Source organism: Neoarius graeffei, chromosome 6 (genome assembly GCF_027579695.1).
Source record: "Neoarius graeffei isolate fNeoGra1 chromosome 6, fNeoGra1.pri, whole genome shotgun sequence".
NCBI lineage: Eukaryota > Metazoa > Chordata > Actinopteri > Siluriformes > Ariidae > Neoarius > Neoarius graeffei.
This window is the reverse complement of record NC_083574.1, coordinates 33,507,123-33,533,038: the sequence shown is the minus strand read 5'-3', so window position 1 is coordinate 33,533,038 and position 25,916 is coordinate 33,507,123. Positions and strand designations below refer to the sequence as shown.

Genomic DNA, 25,916 nt, shown 5'->3' with positions numbered 1-25,916 from the left:
ACAATACTGATGGAAACGGAGCCCCCAAAGCCCTTGCCATGCCTGGTGCACAAGAGATGGAAGAAATGGGACAGCTACCTTTTTGGTTCAGATGCACAATGGGTCATTTTGAACCAAAAACAAGTTTAAAAGACAGAATTCCATGCTCTAGTACATCCAAGTCAAGCCACATTAAAGCACATCAATCAGACTTGCATGCCCTTAGCGAATGCCCACATGCCACAAATACTACTGAATCTAATCAGAGACACAGCCTAGGACTCACCAGTCTATCTCTTTCAGTCTGAAGAGCACCAACACTGACGCTAAGGCTATTTGAATCCTCCAATTTGATTGAGTTAAGTGAATCAGGGCTTGTTTGCTGTCTATGTTCGACTTCCTTCTTGGCCTTCCTGAGTTCCTCCATCAGTCTGTCTCGGTCAGACTGCAGACTGACCATTGCTTTAGAAAACGCATTAACCTGTCTGCTATAGGAACTCTTCTCCAGCGATGCGTGTTTAAGCTGGGCCTCTTTCTCAGACAGGGTTTGTGAAAGACCGTTCACCAGCGCCGATAATTTCGAGTGTGGAGCTTTGCTTTCCAGGGCCAGAAGCTTTTGGACCAAGACATTCTTTTCTGTAGCAAGAGCTGATATCTCCGAGGTGGAATCATTTAGCTGATGCTCAAATTTATTCATGGATGCTGTAGCTTCCCTGAGTTCTTCATCGTATCTGCTGCGTAAAATCTTGAACTCCTCAATGAGCTGATCACGGTCATTTTGCAGTGCTGCCATGGCTTTCCCAAGCGATTCATTCTGAGATTTCAGATTCTTGTTTTGGCTTTTAGCTTCAGACAAATCCTGCTCTGCTTGCATAATGTCTCTGGCCAAATCTGCAACTCTCTGGTCTGCAGTTTCTCTCTCGTTTCTCAGTAAATTAACTTCACGCTCAAAAGCATTTAACTCTACATTGTACTTTTCTTCAGCCTCCACCAATTTCCTCTCGGACTCACTGATCGCTTCCTTTAGGCTCTTGTTTAAGTCATCCGCAGCCACTTTCTGGGCGAACAACTTTTGCTGAAGTTCATTACATTCAGACGCTTTCGCTGCTACGGCCTGCTGCAAATCAGCAATCACTTTACTCTCGTTTGTCTGCTGTTTCTCTCTCTGTAAGGCCAATAAATTGTCTTGCAGTTCTTGCACCTGAGAATGTAGTTGAGCTTTTTCTTCTTTTAAGGCTTTGACTTCCTCTGCTTTCTTCTGTAGCTCTAGGAGGGCATCCCGATGATGCAGTTCAACGGTTCTTTTTTGGTTCTCAAGGTTTCTTATTGAATCCTGCTGCTTTTTAAGTAGATCCTTCAACTGGTTGTCTTTAAGGGATAACACTTGGTTTAAATCCTCTCTGTATCTGATCAGCTGCGCTTTGTGCATGGCATTTTCTGAATTGAGATCATCCATCTGATGAAGAAGGGTTTTGATCTCTCGCTTTAAGCTTTTGGTCACACCCTCAGCAGATTCTTCTTTACCCCGTTCCGCAATCTGCTTTAATTCTGAGGTCAGACGCTCCTTCTCAGATTGTAAAGACAATACTGAGTTCCTTAAAGTGTCAACATTTATTGCCATCTGTTCTTTCTCTTCAGCACATCTGTCCAATTGGGTCTGGAGGTTTCGAACTCTGCTTTCTAAAGTCTTAACTTCAATCTCAGAACTTTCTTGCTTGGTGTAGAGAGCAATTAATCGGTCCTCACACTTTAATAATTGAGCACGATGATTAGCCTGAAGCTGCTCCAGATACCCTGACAACTGCCCATCTTTTGATGATAACAGAGAAGATATCTCAGAGTCTTTGCTCTGAATAAGAGATTTCAAGTGCAGTGAAACTGCTTCTTGTTTCTCCAAGTCAACTAGAAGTTTGCTGTACTGGGTCTGGACTAAAAGGAGCTCAGATTCTCTGTCTGATAACATTTTAGTCGAGTGCTCAAGACTGGACTTTACTTGGGAAATTGAATATTTTTGCTCATCGAGTTGTTTCACGAGTGTGCTTTTATCATTTACTAACCTCTCGATTAAGGCGCTTTGTTCGGACGACTGTTTTGTAAGTATTTCAAGCTTCTGAGTGAGTTCGGTATTGCTTGTACGCATTACAAAGAGCTGCCTCTGGTGTGCTGTAGCTGCAACTGAATATTCGTTCAAAGTCCTCTCCAATTTCCTGTTGGCAATCTGCATATCATTTAGCACCCTAGCTTTCTCCCTATTGTCCTCTGACAGCTGAGTAATAACCAAGCTTTGTTCAAGAAGCTGGCTATCCTTATCATGCAAGACTTTCTGAAATACATTGTCCCACTGCTTTGCAGCATCACTCGCATTTGGATCGACGCTCAACACTGCTAGTTTGGCTGAATTGGTCTCTGCTTCCCTCTGCAGAGTTTTAATCTGCAACTCTTTGGACTCGACTTGTTTCTGTAAGGACACAACAACTTGAGCTTCCCTGTTATTTTGCTTTTGCAAGTCACTGATCTGCTTCTGCAGCTCAGCTCGCTGTTCTTTCAAAAGGGCTTGCTGCTGTTCCGCCATTTTTTCCAAGGATTTCTCCTTTTCCGCTGACTCAAATTCAGACCGTTCTTGCCGCTCTGCAAGTTTCTGCTTAAGTATGTCGTTTTCAGAAGTCACTCTGGACAGTTCCTTACTGGTCTCGTTGAGGATATTTTTGTGCGTTTTGAGTTCTTTTTCAAGACTCCCATTTTCCTTCTGCAAATCTGTGACCTTCTCGGTCATGTCTCGGAGCTCCTTCTGTACATTTTGGTGCTGGGTCTCAGAGTGCTTTACAGACCTTTCTAGATTCAAAATCAGTTCTTGATATTTAATACAATCCTGCTGTAGCTGATTGATCTCTTGATGCTTCTCTTTTAGCAGCTCTTGAAGTTCCCTCTTCATGTTTTTAGAGCCTTCGGTGCCTCTTTGCAACGCTTTGAGCTTCTCTTCAAATTCTTTCACAAGCTTCAAGTGCAACTGTTCCTTTTCTTGACAAACCTTTGCCTTGTCCTCCCTGACTTCCAACAGCTGAGCTGACAGCTGCATTTTTTGCATTTGCAAGACATTAAGTGCCTCGGTCAATTCATCTATTCTTTCAGAATTTTTTAGAAGCATCGTCTCCAAATACTCATTTTCGTTTTTGACCTTATCAGACGTCTCTTGGACGTTCTCAAGTTCTTCTTGCAGCATGCATTTGTCATCTTCCAAAATCTTAACCTTTTCACTTAGGTTTATGGTTTCTTGTGTGTTTTTTTCTATCACCTGCCGAAGAGCCGATATAGTTTTTTCCCGCTTGCTCACGTCTCCATCATGCTCATTCTCTGCCTGTTTAAATTGCTCAACAAGACTTGACTTCTCCTTTTGTAGTAATGCAACCGTTTCAACTTGCACTTGTAAATTTGTTTTTTGAGACTCTATTTGCTCTGCCAAAGTTTCATTCAAATGGAGAGCCTCACTTAATCTGAGCTGCAGACTGCTTTCAGTTGATTTCGACTCTTTGTGCCACTTCTTAAGCGATAAGCTTGTTTCTTTGAGTTCCTTTGCTAAGCTCTGGTTATCCTGCTGAAGTTCACACATCTGTCCTCGGAGCTCCTCTGATGATTCTTGAAGGGACTTGATTTCATTTTCCAACTGGCTATTTCTTAAAGTCAACTCTTCAACTGTGCATTTTTGTCTGTCATCAAAAGACATCAGGTCTTTTCGGATCTTTTCATTTTCCGCTTCAAGCTCCTCAATCTTTTGTTGCTTCGACTTGGCAAACTTTCTCATTTTTTCTTTAACCTTGTCATTTTCTTCCTCTAATTCAGCTATCTGCTTTCCAAGAACGTCTCTTTCGGATTCGCATTTGTGAGATTTTAAAAGCGCTTCCTGTCTCTCTCTCTTAGCACCTTCAAGAAGTTGCCTCATCTTGTCCATTTCACTGCTAACATTTTCATAAGCTTGGAGGAGAGATTCATACTCCTGCTTCAAATCGGCGTGCTTGGATTTCCATTCGGATAACTCCTCCGTCTGAGAGTCTTTTAGGGACTCTAGTTGACATGAGAAAGCTTGCTTCTGTTGGGTGATGTTCTCGATTGTGAGTTTAAGGCTTTCACAGGCTGCTGATAAGTTGTGATTATCGCTCAGGATTCGAGCCACATCTGCGGCAAGGTTCTGCTTTTCAGCATTCAGTTTGGAAATGTTACTTTCCAGTTCATTTTTTTGCCGCCTGAGTTCAGAAACTATGCTTTCTAGAGACGATGTTTCACTTTGCATATGTTCATGCTTTGATTTTAGTTTCTGGATTTCTTCTGTGATGGCACGGTTCTCCTTCAAAAGCTCCTTACGAGAAATCAAAGCGGCTTGTAATTTTTTTGTTAGCTGATCTACTGACTTCTTTTCTCCAATTTCTGCTGGTTTGTGTTGGCACTCATTGACTTCAATTCTCATTTTTTCCATTTCTACCTCATGGAGATGTATTTGTCTCTGAAGTTGTTGTTCTAGAGCAGATATGAGTGCGTCTTTTTCAGAGAGCTGAGACTGAAACTCTAACAAAATATTATTAGAACCCTCTTTAAAAGGGGACTGCTGTTCGCAGGCCATTTTCGAACCTTCGGCTGATACAGACGGCTTATCGTCTGCTGCGACTGCTTTGTCAGTTAATTCGTTCTTAATCAGAAGCTCCTTGTTTTGTGCTTCGAGTTGCTTTAGTAGTGACTCAAGTTGTGCAAAATCTTGTCTGGACTTTTCAAAGTCCATGATGCAGCTCTCTTTTTCTCTCTGTAGCGTTTCTACTTGCAATTTCAGTTGCTCAACTTCAGATTTTGCTTCTTGGTACTGGGAACAATCCTGAGAAACTTGCTGCTGACTTATGGTTATTTCATTCTGCAAAGCTTGAATTTGTTCCGATTTCAGAGCGACCATTTTTAAGGCAGACTCCAGCTGTATCGTTATGGCATCTCTTTCTTGACAAAGTCTTTCCATTTCATTCTGCATCTCATTTTTCTTGCATACTTCACTTTCAGCTGCCTTCAAACTTGATTTAAGTTCTTCAAAAGACGTCGATTGATTCTGATGCTCAGACTGTAGCTTGGTCATATTTTCTTTAAGCTGCTCAAGTTGTCTTTCAGCTGTTTCAATGCATAATTTTTGGCTCTCAATTTGTTGGTTCTTCTCATGGATTTCTTTAACAAGTTCAGATCTTTCAAACACCGACTTCTCAACCATTTCTTTGGATTTTTCCTCCAGCTTGACCAGCAGTTCATCTTTATGGGCCATTTCATATGTTACCTTTTCTAATTTCTGTTTAAGACACTCTAACTCTTCATGAAGTATGGATGACCGTGTTTCTTCGACAGATGCATTAAGCATCTCCAACTGATTTTGATGGTCAGCTTGTAGCTTGGTCACGCTTTGTTGCAGGTCCTCAAGTTGCTGTTCAGTAGTTTGGATGTAAGCCTTTTGCTTTGCAATTTCATCATTCTTCTCAGTGATTTCTTGAGCAAGTTCAGATCTTGCGCACACCATTTTTTCTGCCATTTCTTTAGACTCTTCTTTCAAACTGACCAGTAATTCATCTTTTTGGGCCAATTCAGATTTCACATTTTCCAGGTTTTGTTTAAGATGTTCTAGCTCTTCAAGACGTGATGTTTGCACTGATTGTGTTTCCAAGGACATTCGTAAATGCTGTACGGCAGCTTCCCTTTCTTCAAGGCCTCTCTCTAAGGCCTCTATTTTGTCTTGCAGACATTTTGAGTTCTGTAGTGCACGTTCCAGCTCTTGAACTCTGAGATCATAACTCGACTGAACAGCCATGAACTCATCCGTTTGCTGGTTGTGCTTCTCCTGAAGAGATCTGAAGTTGGCCTTGATTTCACAAAGTTCATCATTTAATGTTTTCTGACTTTCTTGAGACTTTTTGCGGGCCAACAATGCAGCATGAGCTTTCTTTTGAAGCTCGGATTTCTCTTTCTTTACCTTGGCCAACTCGCTTTCTAATACTTCAGCATGATGTGATATTTCACTTCTTGCATCCTTGTCGGTCATGCTGATGTCTTTAAGTTGCTCAAGTTTGGTCTCCAATTTCAGCTTCTCATTCTCAAAAGCAACATCTTTTTCATTGCTGGTAATTTGAAGCTGGTCAATTAAACGCCTCTGTTGTTCTAGTTTCTGCAGAGCGGACATCAAATTCTCCTCCTGTTCCTTTAATCTACCTTGTAAACAATGAGCACTGTCTTCCATTTGCAATATGACCTGCTCCTTTTCTGACATGGAGAGCAGTAATTCATTGATTTTATCATCTTTATCCTTTAATTGCTGACTAAGATCAGAAACAACTCCATCACGTTCTTTTGTGAGCGAGTTTGTTTGCGTCATTAGCGCTTCCAATTTCTTCTGCAAAGTTGAAATTTCCGCTTTGTTCTCTGCACTTTCGGCATTTTGTTTTTCATGCTCCTCTATCTTCTTGAGCAACTCTTTTCTGACAACAAGTGCTGCCTGAAGCTTTTTCTTCACGGCCTCTTTTTCTTTAGTTAGTTTGGAAATTTCACATTTAAGTTCATTGTTGTCTTTCACCAAAGCCTTGTTTTCTGATTCTGTATTTTCCATTTGACTTCTGCAAAGAGACAGATGCCCTTTTGTCTCTTCCAGTTGTGAAAGCAGATTGTTTTTCTGCTCCTCGTTTTTTATCCTTTCATTTGAGGCAGATGTAACCACCTGTGTTATTGATGTATCCCTCACTTTTAACTGCTGGCTGAGTGCAGCGAGTAGTTCTTTTTGCTGATTGATCTGAATGCTCATACAACTGATTTCATCATCTTTCTTTTGGATAAGTGCATTGTGGCTCAAACTAGCCTCTTGGAGCATTTCTGATTTCTGGATTTCTGCTCTGAGTTTTTCTTCAAGATCTTTAATACTTTCAGACAATAAAGCAATCTTGCCTTCATTCTCACTTTTACTGTCTAAACCCTCCACATGCCTTTGCTCTAGTTCTCTATTCAACTTGGCTAATTCCTGTTGAAAGGAAGATACTTGAGATTGATTGTCTTCTTGCAGCTGTTTAATTGTGGATTGCAAGGAAACCCTTTCTTCTCTGAAAGCCACTTCTTTACCTGACATGGACTGAGTTAAACGGGATACCTCTCTCTGAGCATACTCTTTACTTTCTTCCAATTTCTTGAGCTCTATTTGCTTATCATGTAAGGCCTGTCTTAATTCAATATTCTCTCCATCCTTTGCTTGAACAGTGGATACAATCTCCTCTAATTTGCTTCTACTCATTAAAGCATCCAATTCTTTCTCCTTAAGTCTCTCTGAACCTTGCTCAATAGCCAGTGTGGCTTCGGCTAACTTTTCATTTAAACGATCTAGGTCCTGTTTCAGAGCATGCACCTTATGGTCTTTGGACGTCAATTCACGCTCAATTTCTTGGAGCTGCTCAACAAGGACATTCTTAGCCTGCGTTTCCCTATCAAGAACTGAAAGCCACTCTTTTTCAGACTCCTGGAGAGTTTGTTCAATTCTCTGAACTTCTGATTTCAATCCGGTGATAATATCATCTTTGGCACTAACCTGGACCTGGAGTTGCTCCATCTCTGTCTTCATTTTCTCCATGCTACCATGTTGCTGCTGACTTTGGAGCTGCAGCTGTTCTTGTGTCCTCCGCATCTCATAACTGTAATTCCTATTGAATTCCTCTTTTTCCAGAACTAATTTATGGACCTCCTCTTCCTTTTGCGTCCTTTCATTGTTGACTCGATCTAGCTCCTGCTTGGTCAAACTGTTTTCCTCTTGCAGCTTCTTGCACAATTCGTTCATTTTTTGCATCTCTGACATGGCATGCTCAGTCTGTTTGACCTGAGCGGTATATTGTCTATTAATAGCATGGAGAGCCAATTCCCTTTGCTCAAGGTTCTCAGTCAGGGAATTAACCTGGGCTGCAACTTGAAGGTGTTGCTCCTTTAATCTCTCGATTTCTACCGTCAAAGAGCTGGCGTTCATTTGCTGGGCAACGAATGCATCATCCTTTTGCTTTGAAACTTCAGCATTGAACAGTCGCAGCTGTTGGATCTCATTCTGCAATGATAAGGACTCCTGTTTAAGGGTGTGAATTTGTTCATCTTGCTCACTTATCATCTGGTTGAGGTTCAACGATTCTTCGTTCTTCTGGGACAGCAGACTTTTTGCTTCTTGAAGTTTTTCCGCTTGAACAGTAAACTTATCCTGAAGGTTTGTTAAGGCACAATGCTTCTCTTCTGTTGCTATGGAAAACCTCACAGACTCTTCCTTGAGTGCCTGAATTTGACGCTGCAGTTCAGACACTAGTTCTGTACTTTCCATAAACTGGCTCTTGAACAAGGCAGCCTCATCAGCTTTCCTCTGTAGATCCTGAAGAGCTTTAGTTTGGTCCATCACAGTGCAACTACTTTCTTCAAGAGCTGCTTTTAGTCTTGCTACCTCTGCAAGCTGTTCACTAACATTGCTGTTCAATACGAAAACTGATTCTTTGAGTTTATTCAACTCTTGTTTTAAGTTGTCATTTTCTAAATCTTTGACTTTCAGGGCTTCATTCAGGCTGCTTACCTCTGAAGTGTGTTTAGATGCGTTTTCAAGAAGGGCCCGATCTTTCTCAGCTAGTACAGCCTTGAGTTGGGCTGTCTCGGAGGATAAGCCCTGCGCTTCACAAGTCAGTTGGGAAATTGTCTCTTCAAGCTTGGCAGTGCTGGCCTTTATGCTCTGTTGCTTCTCTACTTCATTCTTCAGTAGAGCATCCTTTTCAGCTACAATAGCACTGAGGCAGTCATTTTTCTCAAGCAATATCTGCAAGTCTCCTTGTAATTTAGAGATGATCTCCATGTCAGATTTCATTTGTGCTTTAGACACCTCTAATTCTGCTGTTATCTTTTCACCCAACTGAGCAATTTCTTGATCTTTCCTGAGCAGCAAGACATCTTTCTCCTGCAGGGATCTTTGTAAGTTCTGGGAATCCCTTTGTAGCTCAGCAATGGCTTCCATTTTCTGGCTGATCTGATCTTCATCTGATTCAAATCTGACCTGTAACTGACTCAAGAACGTCTCCTGCTTTCTAAAGGACTCCTCTTTTTGCTGCAATTCTAGATGTAAGCTTTCGGCTTTGGAACACTCCGCTGCCAGCTGTTGCGACAAACGTGTTATATCGGCATCCCTGTTGGACAAGTGACTCTGAAGAGCACGGATTTCTTCTTGTCTTGCGGAAACATCTCCTGCTGATTTTTGCAGTTCTGTTTTCATTGCATTATTTGCCTCATTTAATGCCTGAATGCTATCTTGAAGATTCACCAGCTCAACTTCTTTCTGGGTCATTTCCTCTTTAAGTGTTGCACTTTCAGCCAAATGACTCTCCAGTGAACTTTTAAGATGCTCATTATCCGAGTGGAGCTTTGCAACATTTTCATTCATGGCTGCCAACTGACTACTTAGTGAAACGAGTGACTCGGTTCTCTTGTTGAGCTCATCGGTGTGATTACAACATTCACCTTCTTTCGCTTTCAAATCCTGGGCCAACTGTGAACATTCCCCTTTAAGCTTCTTGTTCTCAGTTTGGAGGTTTGTGTAAAGCTCTTTTTGACGATTAAGCTCACACTGTAAGGAAGAACGCTCTTTAGACTGCTGTTGTAAAACAACATCTTTCTCCATAAGTCCTGATTTAAGAGCACTACTCTGCTCCTGAAGTAATGAGAGAGTTTCTTGCAGCTGAGTAAGCTGGTCCTGATAACCCTCAAGTTGTTTGCGTAGATCTGAAATTACATGGTCTTTTTCGGCAGAACTGCTGTTAAATTGAGAATTTGACATCTTCACCTGTTCATTCAAGCGGTTTATGGACTCTTTACTCTCCTTTAGCTGTACTGAAAGTGAGTCACGTTCAGCGGTCTTTTCAAGTACGAGTTCCTGGTTTTGCTTGATTGTTTTGCCAAGATCTTCTTTGTCTTTAAGCAAGCCCTCTATAATTTTACGGTTTTCTGCGTGCTGCATCTCAAACCCAGATATTTTGTCATTTAACAAGCTTCTTTCCATCGCTAACCCCTCTAGCTCTTTTTGAATGTTACTATTTTGCTCAGTAAGGATGGAGATTTGAGAAACAAGGTTACCCTTCTCTTCCAGTGTCATTGCTACCTTTTTATCCATTTCGGACACAGCCTGACTTAGCTCAGCTAGCTCTCTCTCTTTATTCTCATATAAAGCTCTTATTTGTAGGTTTTGCATGCTCAGTGCCTGAACGTTGTTATGAAGCTCAGTGATATTAGTCTGCCTGAGAGTCCTTTCATCAGTTAGGTTCTTGTTATCGGCAAGCAACTCTTCTAGGGACTTTTTCATGTCGCCATTTTCAGCCTCAAGCTTGGCATTAAGTTCATTCATGGCCCTTAACTGACTGCTGAGGGAAGCAAGAGATTCGTTCCTCTTGTCCAGTTCATTTATATGGGATTGGCATTCATAAGTCTTTTCACTGAGAGCCGTTTCTCGCTCCTGAAGGCTTTGACCGAGTTGTGCACATTCTTCTCTGAGGGACTCACACTCGGTATGAAGCTTTGAAAAAAGATCTCTCTGCTGTACAAGTTCACTCTGTAAAGAAGTGAACTGAGAAGCTTGTTGCTGTAAAAGGTTATCCTTCTCCAACTGCCCTGAATTCAACGTCTCGTGCAGCTGCATAATCTGACTCCACTGAGCATCCATTTGTGCACTTTTCTCCCCTAGAGCCACCTCATTTTGAGATATTTTACAATTTAATTGGTTAACCTGAGTGTTCAAGGCCTCAATTTGGCTCTGTAACTGACCAACCAGTTCTTTACTGTTCTCCAATGACACTTCAAGCTGACTACACTCGCTTGTCTTCTCCAACAAGTGTTCAGAAAGAGACTGCTTATTTTGCTCAAGCTCTGTGGCTCTCTCATTGAGCTTTTCCTTATCCTTAATCAGGTCTTCTACCATTTTCCCATTTTCTACATGCTGTGATTCAAGTTCTGCTGCTTTCCTCAACAGCATGTCTTTCTCCTCTGAAACTTGTTGCAATGACTGAACCTTGTTCTCAACTTCCTGCTTAAGAATGTGATTCTCGTTGGTGAGGTCCTCCACTTGGGAATGCAAACTGACATTCTTGTTTTGGATTACATCCATTTGTTCCTGGGTTTCTAGCAAAAGCTGGTTTTGGATCTGTGAATTCTCCTCAAGAGATTTCTGAAGAACTTGATTTTCATCCTTAAGCGACTTCAACTTTACTTCCAGCTTTGAAATGGTCTTTGTTTTGCCAGCCAACTCTTCTTGGAGTATCTTTTTCTCTTCTTCTGACTTTTCCTGTACATTCCTAAGCTTTTTCTCCAGCGATGTAATCATCTCCAGTTTCTCTTCAACCCCGAGCTTAACCTGTTCCTGGCACTCGACCTGTGCTTGAAGCTGACTGGATAGAGACTGAAGTTCTTTATTATATTTCCCAACTTCTGCCAGCAGCTTGTTACGTTCTTCCTTGAGAGTCTTCATCTCCGTCTCGTAAGTCTGTTCCCGGTTAAGGATCTGCTCTTTTAGCTTCTCATTCGAATTCCGTGTCTCCTTTAGCTGTGCAAAAATGTCCTCTGAGTCTTGAAGTTTTTGAGTAGCAGCAAGCATTTGTTCCTTCAGTGATGAAATTTGAGTTTCGCATTCAGTAAGGTGAGCACGCTGACTTGTATTCAGCTTCTGGATTTCCATGTTGAGATCTTGTATTATCAACTTGTCCTCTTGCAGTTGACTGAGCAGTTCCTCTATTTCATTTAACTTTGACTCTCTCTCTTTCCGGGCCTCATTTAGATCACTCTCTGTGGCCCTGAGTTGTTCCATCAGCTCAGCTATTTTCATATTAAGGGACTGCTGGTCAGAAGACTGCGATTCTCTAATAATTTGAGCTTCCTGTTCTGCTTTAACCAGAGCACTCTCAATACGAACTAAATCCCCCTCTTTATGCCTTATCTCCTGTTTAAGCTCTTGAATTTGCTCTGCATATTCCGCCATATTGCCTGAAAGAGCTGAAATTTCCTTGTCCTTGTCTGCAATAATGTCTTTGAGGCTGTCAATTTCTCTTTCGCAGCTCTGGAGATCATGAATAAGCTGTGCTCTTTCTTCTAAGTGTGTGGTGTTTAGCTTGTCCAGCTCATCATTGGTTTGATCCAAGTCACTCTGCAACGATTCAATTGTAGCTTCTTGTCTCTGCGTCTGAAAAATCATAATAATAAAAGGAAAAAAAAAGTCATCAGGTGTCGGTTCATACCCTGTATTTTCTGAACTATAACTTTGTATGCTTCAAGAGAGGAAGGAAAAACAAGATCAACTGTGAGCTACTGCTCACTTACATATCCCCCCGCTCTCGCTTATATCAGAATGCAAGCAATCGAAGGAACAGGACACTTATTAAGAATGCTGACTTCAACAAATAATTAACCCTGAAACAAGTAAGTAAAGAGCAGTGTCTCTCCAAGTATTTCAAACAGCATCCTGGTAAACTGTCATTTTGAAATAGTATTTTGCTCCTTGAAATAGCGTCAAAATCCACACTATATGTTTCGTAAATACATTCAGTCGGTAAACAGGAAGTCAATGTGCGACAGACCTGAAAACGGTATAGATGGTATAGAACCCCAAGCTGAAGCTCGGTACCAAGTGGCTTTGATTTGTGGTTGCTGAGAAAAAGGGGTGTTTCAGACGGACAGAAATAAACCAGTATACGCCCCCTCCTTCGGAGCAGGGGTATAAAAAAAACAAAAACACATCAATATGCACTTTGTAGTAAACATCACATGCATACTTTCACATACACTCACTGGCCGCTTTATTAGGAACACGTGCACGCTTCCTCATTTATGCAACCATCCAATCAACCAATCATGTGGCAGCAGCGGCGCGATCCATAAAGTCATTCAGATACAAATCAAGAGTTTTATGTTTGCAGCAAACATCAGAATGAGGAAAATGTGATCTCTGACTTTGACATGGTTGTTGGTGCCAGATGGGTCGGTTTGCATATTTCAGAAACTGTTGATCTCCTGGGATTTTCACGCAGAAAACACATGCACAGAGAGTAAAACATTCAAATCATCAGACTCCACCTATTTTGTGCCCTTGATTTAGCACAATGCTTATGCACCAAAAAAAAAAAAAAAAAAACACCAGATTTTTTTCACGTCATCTCCAGGGCTCCATTGTAGTGTGCTAACCTACGCCGATTTTATATGAACAGCAGTTCTAGTTTAAGACGGTCATTCAGCCTGCATATAAAACTCGATGCAGTTCCTTATATCACTCCGGGCTTTTATAAAGGTCCTACACAAACTAATAAAAATCTCTCACCTTCTCCTTTAGCACATTAAGCTTCTGCATGAGCTCTGCAACTGTTGCTTTCATTTCCGTGCACTGCTTCTCAAACGTACTGCACTTTTTGGTCACTTCAGTCAGCTGGATAAAGAAAACCAACTTAACTCCTCATCGTCTCTAAAAAAGTTTATGTTTAAAAAGTGTAAAGCTTATAAAAAATTGCAGAAACACTCACATTGGTTTCAGTCTGTAGTAGTTTATCAGCAACCTCTTTGTGCTGCTCCTCCTTCTCCTTCAGTGCATCTCTCAGACTGTCGATAAGCTCGAGTTTTTCTGATGTTTGGGCGAGTGTGTGCTCTTTCTCCATCAGAGACGATTCAAGACACTCCTGTGTGCTGCTTAGCCTGATTTACAGATTGAATTATTTAACAGAGGGACAAAACAGAAACATTTTTCTAGCAGTATTTGTATTTAACAACGGTATTGTATGTAGCAAATTCCATGAAAAACAACATGTACCTGATCAATATGAATTAATTCATTGCAAATAAAAGTTCTCATAATTTCTCCTGGGATTTGATATCACCGGGATATTTGTTTATCCCTTTGCTCGGTTATTATTTGAAGAAGTACTTAAAATGCCTTTATTTGGCAAATTAAAAATACATTCAAAAATACACTTGCATCAGAGATAAATTAGGATGCTGCAAGATGTGGTGGGGACACATATGTCCTGTACATTACATCATTACAATTATTAAATTAAAAAAAAATAATAATAAATTAGGAGAGATTATTCTGATTATTCACTAGCCTTCAGTCTGGTTTTTTTTTTGTAATTAATAATCCCTTAACAAGGTCAGGAATGCTTATAAAACCGAATCCAGGACTATGAAAAAAAATGTAACAAGTATGTAAGCAAATTATAAAATTTAATTAAATAAAAGTAAATAAAAACGTGCATGTGCTCTGTGGTGAACAGCAGTAGAGATACTCAGGAAATTCTTGTATAAAGTATCCCTGAAAACCAGCACATTATTTCACTGTCTTAATTTAACCCATGTTCATGTTCTGAGAGCAAAAAGTGTCACTGCTTTATTTGTTTGCCAAGTTAAGATGCATCACATACCCCTTTTCCACCAAATCAGTTCCAGGGCTGGTTCGGAGCCAGTGCTGGTGCACAACTCGTTCAACTTGCGAGCCAGCTGAGAACCAGTTTGCTTTTCCATAGCTTGCGGAGCTACGTCATTACGTCGTTGTATACGTCAGTTACGTCGCTACGTTTGCATAAACCTTGGCGCGAATATTGAAGCAAAAACAACACGGAAGCAGCAGCAACAACAACAACAATAATAATAATGGATGACTTCGTGTTTGTACAGCTGCTGCTTCTCGTCGCTTAAAAATGGCGATCTTTCGCGGTCTTGTTATTGTTGTTGGTCTTAACAACTCCGCCCCCCCGCTGACGTAAGCAGTTCTTTCCTCTGGCCCAGCAGAGAGTTGGTGCTAGCCTGGAACCGGTTTTTCTGGCCCCAGAGCCAGTTCTTTGTCAGTGGAAACAGAAAACCCGGTTCCAAACTAAGCACTGGCCCCGAACCAGCCCTGGAACTGCTTTGGTGGAAAAGGGGCAACAGATAGGGTGTTCACACGGCACATATTTGCATCGATGCTGCACCGATGTATTTTGTTGCGATATATCTTACACCGGTGTAAATTTTGCGCAGCGTTCACACGTCACAACCCTGCTTACTAGAGAGAAGCGTGTTCGCACCGGTGCAGCCCCACTTGCGGTCACACGGCAGTTTCTGCGACCGTGCTATAGTAGCAAAAACTTTATTACTATCATTTCCTTTGATAGTAATAAAGTTTTGATATTTCCTTTTATTACTATCATTTTCTATCATTATTACTATCATTTCCGATAGTAATAATGCGGAAATGAAATATGCGCATGCGTGAAAATGTACTTCTTTTTCCCGGTTGTCATGGCATCACCAAGCGCCGGGAAAACTACGTGGATGGAGACACCAGTGTTGCCAGATATTGCTGACGTTTTCCATCCCAAAATATGTTCAAATCCGCCAAAATGCACTTAAAACTGCCAAATCTGGCAACACTGGAAGACACGCAGTTCTGTTGTTGATATTCGCCATTTTGGAAGCGCAAAATACCAGGATGCAAATTATGCAATGCCCGTATGTAATCAACTCTCCTCACGCATAGCAAGTCTACCCCTGTAGCGTTCAGACGTCCCATTTTATATCGGTGCTGCCCCGTAAACTAGCATTTACTCCGGAGTAAATGTTTTGCTGCTCTGCTCGGATGTCTGGCTATTAAAGTTCATACAGGATACAAAAATATGCTAAAAAGAACCACATGAACAAGATAATTTATTTTTGTTACGCTTAAAGCACCACATTTTATGAAAGACATCTAAATCTTCCAACTTGATAGCTTCACTTGCTTGCAATCTATCAGTGATTCCCAATAATACTGTCAATTATTATACATACAGTACAGGCCACTTTTTCCAAGGAATAAAAACACGTATTCTATTCCCTTCTAGTGGGTTTATTGATGGCATGCAATATTGTTATTATATCGCTTATTCTCCATGTATTACACCACTCTCCCCAATGGAGAATGAGCATACAATATTGCACGTTGTCAAGAGAACATGACGTCACACTTCGGAGCTCATGTGAAGCTCCAACGACAAAATTGTGTGCATGCGCAGCAGAAAAATCATTTCGTTATTTGCCAGGAGAGAGAGAAGGTGGGGTTAATTCAGTGCTCGGTTTAAGTACTAAATAAATAAACTGAAACTAAAGATGCGCTGAACGTCCGAAAGGCTACCAAAACTTCATTATATGTTCTTCACGCATATTTACAAGAGAAAAACATATCAACGGACATCGAAAAACTGGAAGAGAGCGCAATAGCGGAAATATTGTCAAAGTTCTACTTGGAGTTGAGGAAACGTGATGGAGACTTTTACAAGACGACTTCACTCGTGGATGTCACTCAGCAAAGCCCTTTTATTTTGAACAACTGCAACAGGCTTTCGTCTAAACCGGGGAACAGGGGCGCTGCGCCCTCTTACTCTCGGCGTGCGCCCCCCTTACCGAAATGCCGATTGAACCCCAAGTCACACTTAGGCCATGTACTTATATGCGACTGTACAACATGCAATCTTTCTCAAAACGATCTTTTCTCCGTGAAAACATCCCAGCAACACCACGTGACAATGTGTCTGATCATCAAATACGTTATAATTACTCCAAAAATATTCCAATCATAGTAGATACACCGCCAGACGGTGCAAAAACAATCCGAATTGGCGTTTTCCAGACTGAGACGCCATGTTGTTTAGTTGTTTACTTGTCGCGGCTGCTCTCGCGAGATTTGACATGGGTTACATACAAGGTCAGCTGACTTGTAGAGCGAGATTTCTCGAGACTGAATGACCTTTCACCCACCGGCGCGGGAGATTTTGACAGAAGTAGTTCGCGAGTTGTTTTTGTTGACACTTGGGCATTTAAAGATGTCATCCCGCGGCACGAAACGGAAGAAAGCCAAAGACTGTCCGGGGCAGAAGAAGATTACTTCTTTCTTTTTCAATGTTGACAAACAATTTGTTACAATTTCCCTCTCAGATAGCCTCAGAATGTCCCATTGTAGCCTCAATTTTTCAAAGGCTTCCCACGGCAGAGGGGGGGGACGGACAACGGGCACCATCCCCCCGCCCCCCGTCGCTTCGCTCCCTCACCATGGTGAGCGCCCTCATACTAAATTTTTCTAGAAAAAACCCTGTGCAATTAACAACTATTACCAAAAGTAACTTTGAACTTGAACTGTAAACCTGGATATAGCTTGTATACAAGTCGGGTTGTTGTTCAGGCTTTTTGGACTTGTACCATTTTAACTGTTAGAACTTTGACTTTGTACATGTACACTGGATTGGCAGAACATTGAATTATATTCAATCGGAATCAGCATTCAATTATTGATAAGTTACCCCCTGGTTCTTAACTTTTTGTAAAATCTATAATTGTTCCATCAAATGTGTATGCAGTATAATAATAATAATAATAATAATAATAATAATAAAAATATTGGCTGTTTTTTTCGTGGTATATCAGATATATTCCATTCAGCTAGCATGATACTCACCCTGATGAAAGTGTTAGCCACCTGCTCCTGCAATATTATTTGTACATACAATAGCTGAATAAACTATATTAAAAACGTGTACAAATTGTTACAGGACAGCCCGTAGCTGCCTGTCTGTTTTGTGTTTTGGTTTCTGTTTGCGTTTTACAGGGGGGAGTTAATGCACAGGTGCTGCTAGTCACCTGATGGCAGTATTGGTGCTTTAAAAAGGGCTACCTGGCAGGGGTTCGGCGTTCCCTCTCTGTTTCAGCAAGCGTCACTTTTGGCTTGTTGTTTTGCATTACATCATATGACTGATTTACACCAGATTTTTTTTTTTTGCCATCATACTTACTCTGATAGCATTTTATTTTTCAGTATGCTTATTTACTTTAAGAAAGAATTCTATTGTCAAACTTTATCCTCGCGTCATCTCCCTTTATCTTGCTGAACCATACGAGCTTGGTTCCGTAACAAAATAAAAAGGGACTACACATGATTTCCCAGTTCACTTCTAACATACAATTATGCCTTTACTTTCAGCCTGTATGTATGCCACAGAGGAAAAAAAAATATCATGACTCGGGAGTGTGAGATCACTCAGACATGCAGTTTGCATGATGCTAAATACTATAAGCTTTCCTTACTTGTTGACAAGTATATAATTCAAGTATATTCAATTGAATACAATACAAAGACAAAATATGTAATGTTCAAAGTGATAAAGTTTATTTTTTTTGGTAAATATACACTTATTCTGAATTTGACGCCTGTAACACTTTCCAAAAAAAAAAAAGTTGGGACGGGCATGTTTATATCACGCGTTCTTTTAACAACACTCAGTAAGCATTTGGGAACCAAAGACACTAATCTAATTGTTGAAATTTTGAAAGTGAAATTCCTTCCCATTCTTACTTGATGTATGACTTCCCGGTCTGTTCAGCAACTGGTCTGTGTTGTATTTTATGCGCTTCATAATGTACCACACATTTTCAATGGGAGGCAGGCAGATCAGTTTAACACCCACACTCTCTTACTACAAAGCCATGCTGTTCTAATGTGCAGAATGTGGCTCAGCATGGTCTTGCTGGAACAAAGCAGGGACATCCCTGAAAAAGATGCCGTATGGATGGCAGCATATGTTGCTCCAAAACCTGTGTTCATCTTTCAGCATTAATGGTGCCTTCACAGATGTGCAAGTTACCCATGCCGTGGGCAGTAACACAGCCCCATACCATCACAGATGCTGGCTTTTGAACTTTGCACTGGTAGCAATCTGGATGGTCCTTTTCCTCTTTTGCTTGGAGGACATAACGTCCATGGTTTCCAAAAAACAATTTGAAATGTGGACTCATCAGACCACAGCACATTTTTCCCCACTTTGGCTCAGTCCATCTCAGATGAGCTCAGGCCCAGAGAATTTGGCAGCATTTCTAAATGTTGTTGATGTATAGCTTTATATGCAGCGATGAACTGTTCACCCACAACGGTTTTCTGAAGTGATCCCAAGCCCGTATAGTAATATCCTTTACACAATCAGGTTGGTTTTTAATGCAGTGCTGCCTGAGATACTGAAAGTCACAGATTTTCAAATGCTGGTTTTCAGCTTTGCCCTTTAAGTGCAGAGATTTCTCTGAATCTTCTGATATTATGGATTGTTGATGGCAAAATCCCTGAACTCCTTGCAATTATATGTTGAAAAACATTGTTCTTAAACTGTTGCCCATGCAGTTTTTCAAAAAAAAAAGTGTTGAACCATGCCCCATTCTTGCTTGTGAATGACTGAGCCTTTCCATTTACCAGCTAACCTGTTTACCTGTAGAATGTTCCAAACAGGTGTTTTTTGAGCATTTCACAACTTTCCCAGACTTTTGCTGCCCCTGTTCCAACTTTTTTGGAACGTGTTGCAGGCATCAAATTCAGAATGAGTGTATTTACCATAAACAACAACAACGTTTCAGTTTGAACAATAAACATCTTGCCTTTGTGTTGTATTCAATTGAATATAGGTGAAAAAGGATTTGTAAATCATGACATTCTGTTTTATTTAATGTTTTACACAGCATCCCAGCTTTTTTTGGAATTGGGGTTGTATATCTGACATAAGGGAGAAATTACATCAACGGGATTTTTCAGAAATATCATTAGCATTATTGCTTTAAGGGAAACATAATTACCCTTTGAGTTGTTCATTCAAACTTGTGACAAGGAGCTGATGCTTTTCAGCATCTCTGGTTTGCTGGCTGCGCAGGCTGCTAAGCTGAGCTTGCAGTTTCTCAGATTCATTCTGAAAGGCAAAAGGTAAAATACTGAACGTCATGGCAGATATATATACACATTTTTTTTTTTAACCTGGAAGTTAGTTTTAAAAGCACCAAAACCCAAACATAAACAGGAGAGCAGTGAGTACAACAAACCCAACCAAACCACAAGGTTAAATGACACCATGTGTAATATACACACACACACACACACACACACACACACACACCTGAGGAACCCAAAATGGCCAACCTCCTTCATCTACATCGAAGGTCACCTGTGTTAGAAGGATGCATTACAAAGTTCTTGGGAAGAGCACATGCAAATTACTGGATGTCCAAATATGAAAAAGGGACAAGATGTGTCCTTCAGAAAAAGAATACTATCTGTAAATCATGCAGTATAAGAAATATCATCCCAATTGTAACTTTAAATATTTAAACACACTGCCAGTTAAATGTTTTTGAAAATCTTGAGTTTCTTATGGAGTGTTACAGTTTAAAACTATTATTGCCAAAGACATGATACAGAACAGCAATTAAAGAATGAAATTTAAAAGTTGGAATTTAATTTTTTTTTTTTGCTCTCAGATCCTACTGAGACACTAAATGTGTACTTTATCAAAAATATAAAAAATACCGCATTTGGAAGCTACTGCTCTTACTGCCCCCCCAATCATACGCTCTATGTCATCGCACCTTTCAGTCAGTCCAGCTTCCACAAATATAAAATAATATGTCAAGACTGTTTTTACTATCTTTCTAATAACTACAAAAAATTCCTGATTTTAATTAATATAATTAAAGCATACAATTACTAAATAATTACTAAATAGTGCACTCACTATCACTGTTCATACGTCATGTTCAGGAACAAACTAATGTCAATGGCAGTAAAACAGCCACCGTCAAATGGTGTGCCTGGAGTCTTATTCTTGGACTCGACTCTGATCAATAGTGGACTTGACATTTTTTTTTTTTTAAATGACCTGAACTTGACTCAGACTTGAACACTGGGGACTCGAGACTGGACTCGGCCTCAAGATTTAATGACTCGACTATAACACTGATTGATGCTATTACATAATTGAAACAACTTGTAAAATTTGCAGTAGTTCAGTAAAAGCAGTAAATTGTGTGAAATACTAGATCAATCGTTTAATAAGGCCTGTTAAGTTTCACTTGCTTTTAATGGGGAAGCAACATGTATGTATAGACTACTAATTTAGTACTGTTTAGATAAAGAGACAGAAAAATAAACCGTCTGAATCTTCAAGTTTCTTTGGTCATTGTATAATTTTAATTTGCATTAGGCATTGTAACTGGAACAGGTAATAATCAATTATTCAACAGATTATGCAATGATTAAAAATAAACATAACTGCAAGCAACAATCCAATCACCTTTTGCTAATATAAAGCACCAGTGGCCAGTTCTTACCAAATTACACTGAAAACTAAAGAGGCCACAGAGAACCGTACCATTTTATGATGGAAGCTCAATGCTAACAATCAGTGCGTTTACATGCACATAGAGAGAATCGAATTTCTGCCGTTGCTCGACTGAAATCGAAGTTCAAAATGCCATGTATACACCTTAATTCGGCTGAAATTGAACCGAACTTGATTTCTCGGAATCGAGCTACACGACCTAGATTATGCGATTTCTGCTGAGCTACTTAGTGCATGTAAACCCTATTGAGCTACGTATTTGAGCTACTTACTTCAGCACTGCCCCTTCCGGAAGTGACGAGTGACGAGACCACAAGCGGGAAACACAACAGCCTCGGTCGGCATGACAACGAATCATGACAACGGCATGAATCTTTTCTTTTTGTGGCATTGTTTGCACCGTTAAAATTTAGCTCACTTACTGTATCACCAAATACATCTGTACAGCTGTTGCATAGCTGTGAATTGTGTACATAAACAAGTCATTGTATTTGTGTCTGTGTGTGTATATATATATGTCCAACATCTGAAGAATGTCAATAAAAGCAAAACAATTGAATTTTTGTGTGTTTATTAAGACATAAGTTAAATTGTAAGCAAAAAAAATATTTTTTTGTAAGCAAAAAAATGGACTTTAGAAAAATATACAATTGTGCAAAATAAGTTGTCTTACAAAACAGTGGTCTGCGCAGGACAGTTTGTAGCCATACAGTCTGTTAGAGTAAGCCTAACAGCTTCAGCACGGAACTTGTGAACACGGAACTACCAGTGTTGCCAGATTGGGCAGTTTTAAGTGCATTTTGGCGGATTTGAACATGTTTTGGGCTGGAAAACGTCAGCAGTATCTGGCAACACTGCTGATAACTTTGTTTATACTCTTGAATAGCTCTTCTTCATGACGACAACCGGAAGTGTACCAACACGATGGGGCGTGTAGCGCCACCTGTGGCTCGGGTACACAATGCACCTCACACAATAGCTCGATTTCATCGTGTGCATGTAGGATTGGATTTCTCTGGCACCCTGCTGGGACCTTCAGCTCGATTACCGACAGCAGCTCGATTTGGATGTGCATGTAAACGTAGTCATTGTTAACTGCTGACTGAAAGCTGACCATGTTTTTAAATAAACAAGAGTGCTCTGAGAGCACAATATTCCCCGCTGGCAACTATATCTATGCTATAAATGCTTAATAGACCCTCATGAAATTGTCAAAGTACCAGTTTGGTAATCAAGGACCATAACTCTGGTAAAATGTGACCGAATTGAACGAAATTACAATATATGTGTATTACTGACATATAACAAAGAATCCTGTCAAGTTTCGTGAAATTCCTCCAAAAATTGTGAGAGGAGTAGATTTCAGAAGATGAGTACCCTTCCCGGGACGGACAGACAAACGGATGGACATCGCCATGACATGATCCCCCTTTGGGCCTTTCGGCCACTGGGGGATAATGAGCCAATCATCACGTTTGTCCTTGTGATAAAAAACCAACACACACTGTAAGGAACTCAAGTGTAGACACTCTCAGATTTCTCAAATCCTTTATATGTAGTTTATGCCCAAATTCTTAAAGAAGAAATCTAAGCAGGGCTGGGTACAATTTCCACCTAAAACATTACATATCACATTCGAGTAGAATCACATCACATATCACATTCACGTATACACACACCATGTTAGAATCCTCTTTACACATTTCAAAAATGTACTATGCACTCATACTTCACTTACAGCTAGGGCTTTGAACCAGAATTTTTTTCCTATTGGTTCGTTCTGAACAGAAACGGAATTTTAACGTTTCCGGTTTTGGGTTCCACCATTAAATAGACGTTCCCGAACCGGTTAGAACAAAAAAATTTCGTTCCCGGAACGGTTAATTACGTTCCCTGTCAGCTGTTTAACAAATGGCTATAAAATTATGTCTCTGTCTCATCCAGCTTAAACCAAATGTAGGCTAATTCTATTACAACCTTCATTAAATAAGACAAGAAATAATTCAAAACAATTATTATTTCAAATGTTGGCGATTTGGATTCTCAGTATATCCCATCTACACAAACAGAAAAAGTGCCAAAAATGAAAGATAATTCGTTTAGTGTATTACCAAAGGCTAGTCAGGCCCTATAGAGGGCTACCGCATGACGTCACCGCGCCGCGAGATTTTGTTAGGCGCCATATTGGAAGACCAAGTACACATCTATGCAAGTACACTGTGTGCACAATTATTAGGCAAGTGAGTACTCTGACCCTACCATTATTTCTATGCATGTTTTCCAACCGCAAGCTAGATACACTTGAATGCTAATTGGATTTAAGCATTCTCAGGTGGTATTTATTTGTGTAATGAGGGAGGGTGTGACCTAAAGTCATTAATACCCTATATTAAGGTGTGCATAATTATTAGGCAGCTTCTTTATCTCAGGCAAAATGGGCCAAAAAAGAGATTTAACAGACACTGAAAAGACAAAAATTGTAAAATGCCTATCAGAGGGATGCAGCACTCTTGAAATAGCTAAGCTATAGAAATGTGAGCACAGAACAATCAAACATTTTGTTGCAAATAGTCAACAGGGTCGCAAAAAATGTGTGGAGAAGAAAAGACACAAATTAACCGCAAAAGACTTGAGAAGGATTAAACATGAAGCTACCAGGAACCCATTATCCTCCAGTGCCACAATATTCTAGAACTGCAACCGACCTGGAGTGTCCAGAAGGACAAGGTGTTCGGTGCTCAGAGACATGGCCAAGGTAAGGAAGGCTGAAACACGACCACCACTAAACAAGACTCACAAGTTGAAATGTCAAGATTGGGCCAAGAAATGTCTGAAGACAGATTTTCCAAAGGTTTTATGGACGGATGAAATGAGAGTGACTCTGGATAGACCAGATGGATGGGCCCATAGCTGGATAACTAATGGACACAGGGCACTTTGACTCAGACACCAGCAAGGTGGTGGAGGGGTAATGGCATGGGCTGCTATTATTAAGGATGAGCTAGTTTGACCATTTCAGGTTGAAGATGGACTTAACATCAACTCCCAAACCTACTGCCAGTTTCTAAAAGATACATTCTTCAAGCAGTGGTATGGGAAGAAGTCTGCATCATTCAAGAAGGCCATGATTGTTATGCAGAACAATGCACCATCACATGCACCCAAGTACTCCACTGCTTGGCGAGCCCACAAAGGCCTTAAAGATGACAAAGTAATGACATGGCCCCCTTCCTCACCTGACTTAAACCCTATTGAGTACTTGTGGCCCCTTCTTAAGCATGAGATTTACAGCGAGGGAAGACAATACACCACTCTGAATAGCATTTGGGAGGCCGTGGTTGCTCCTGCACAAAAAGTTGATCGTCAACAAATCAAAAAACTAACAGACTGGATGGAAGGCTCATGGCAGTTATTGAAAAGAAGGGTGGCTATATTGGTCACTGAATATTTTTGAAATGCTAGAAGTGTTTATTTGTTAATTCTGAGTTGTTTATTTGTTACACTGAAAATTAAAATAAACAAGTGAGATGGGAAACTTTAAGCTTTTCATTTAGTTGCATAATAATTCTGCACACTAAATGTTGCCTAATAATTCTGCACACTTGTATATTCCCCTGAGAAGGCCTAAACTCCCCTTTCCTTTGTTAATCATTCTGGTTTTAGGTTTATTAACAATTTGGATTGACTGAGAGCACTGTATTTGTTCAACGATAAAATTAATCATCAGGAATACAACTTGCCTAATAATTGTGCACACAGTGTACATACGGTACATACATAAAACAAACTACACCTGAAATGTAGCCAGGGCCGGTTCTGCCCTAATCTGGACCCGGGTGCAACATCGCGCAACCCCCCCCCAAAATACCAGTCTAAATCAGGACAACCATCACATAACTATAACTATAAACATTTTATATCAACTATTTTAACTAAATGGGCTATAATAAATAAGCCTGCAGGCAGCCACGGCGGGCTGCCTCAGAAAAGTAACCATTTGTCCTACCTTAAAACTCGTTTTGCATTTTCTGCCTCCTTTTTTGTATTTTCAACCCTCCGTTTATTTTCTTTCCTTTTCTGAAAACCCGATTTGTGTCCAGACATTTTGTTCTGCTACCAACGAACTAACTCGTCAGGTCTCGTCTCTCGAGCCCGCGATGATTCCCGTGGGAAGGGCAACAACTGATACATTTTTACAAACAGCCAATAGGGAGGTTGCATCGTTCAGGCTCTTCTTTGCTTAGACACTCAGTAATTCACTTATTATCACATGGAGACGTGATAGTAGTCCACCTTCCCGCTCTCTCCATTCAGTCAGCGAACGTCACACAGGAAGTGAACCCCAGCGGGTCATAGAAACTTGCGCAGGAGAAGAATGGCTTTTTAATTTGTAGGCTACGGAAACTTTGAGGAACGAAATAAAAACTGGTATTAACCGGTTACCATTATTTTTAATAAGCGTTTCTGTTCCGGAACATAAAAAATAATAAAGTTTCTGGTTTCGTTTCTGTTCCATGTGAAATAGAAAAAGTTACCGGTTTTCGTTTTCGTTCCTTGAACCGGTTCAAAGCCCTGCTTACAGCATTCGATAAAATTAATAAATATGCTGCTAGTATACAACATTCTGCTATAGGGTAAGTCCAAGCCAAAAAGACCCAATATATAGAAAAAATATTGCTGCAACCAATTTATTTTAATGGTGGAACTTACTGATGAAAATATATGTAAATCTAAATTAGTCTGCAAAATTTC

At 40.3% G+C, this 25,916-nt stretch overlaps 1 protein-coding gene across 2 annotated transcripts in view; it reads right to left on the bottom strand.

Annotated features, from left to right (window-relative positions):
* The window catches only part of LOC132887851 (golgin subfamily B member 1-like), a 225,383-nt gene that overhangs the window by 60,075 nt on the left and 139,392 nt on the right, over positions 1-25,916 (bottom strand). For both annotated transcript variants that reach the window (XM_060923586.1, XM_060923587.1), the window contains exons 18-21: positions 19,630-19,739; positions 13,536-13,704; positions 13,337-13,441; positions 266-12,205 (exon numbers count right to left, since the gene is read on the bottom strand). In XM_060923586.1, the coding sequence (XP_060779569.1) occupies positions 266-12,205; positions 13,337-13,441; positions 13,536-13,704; positions 19,630-19,739 (12,324 nt within the window). The remainder of the gene's footprint in view (positions 1-265; positions 12,206-13,336; positions 13,442-13,535; positions 13,705-19,629; positions 19,740-25,916) is intronic.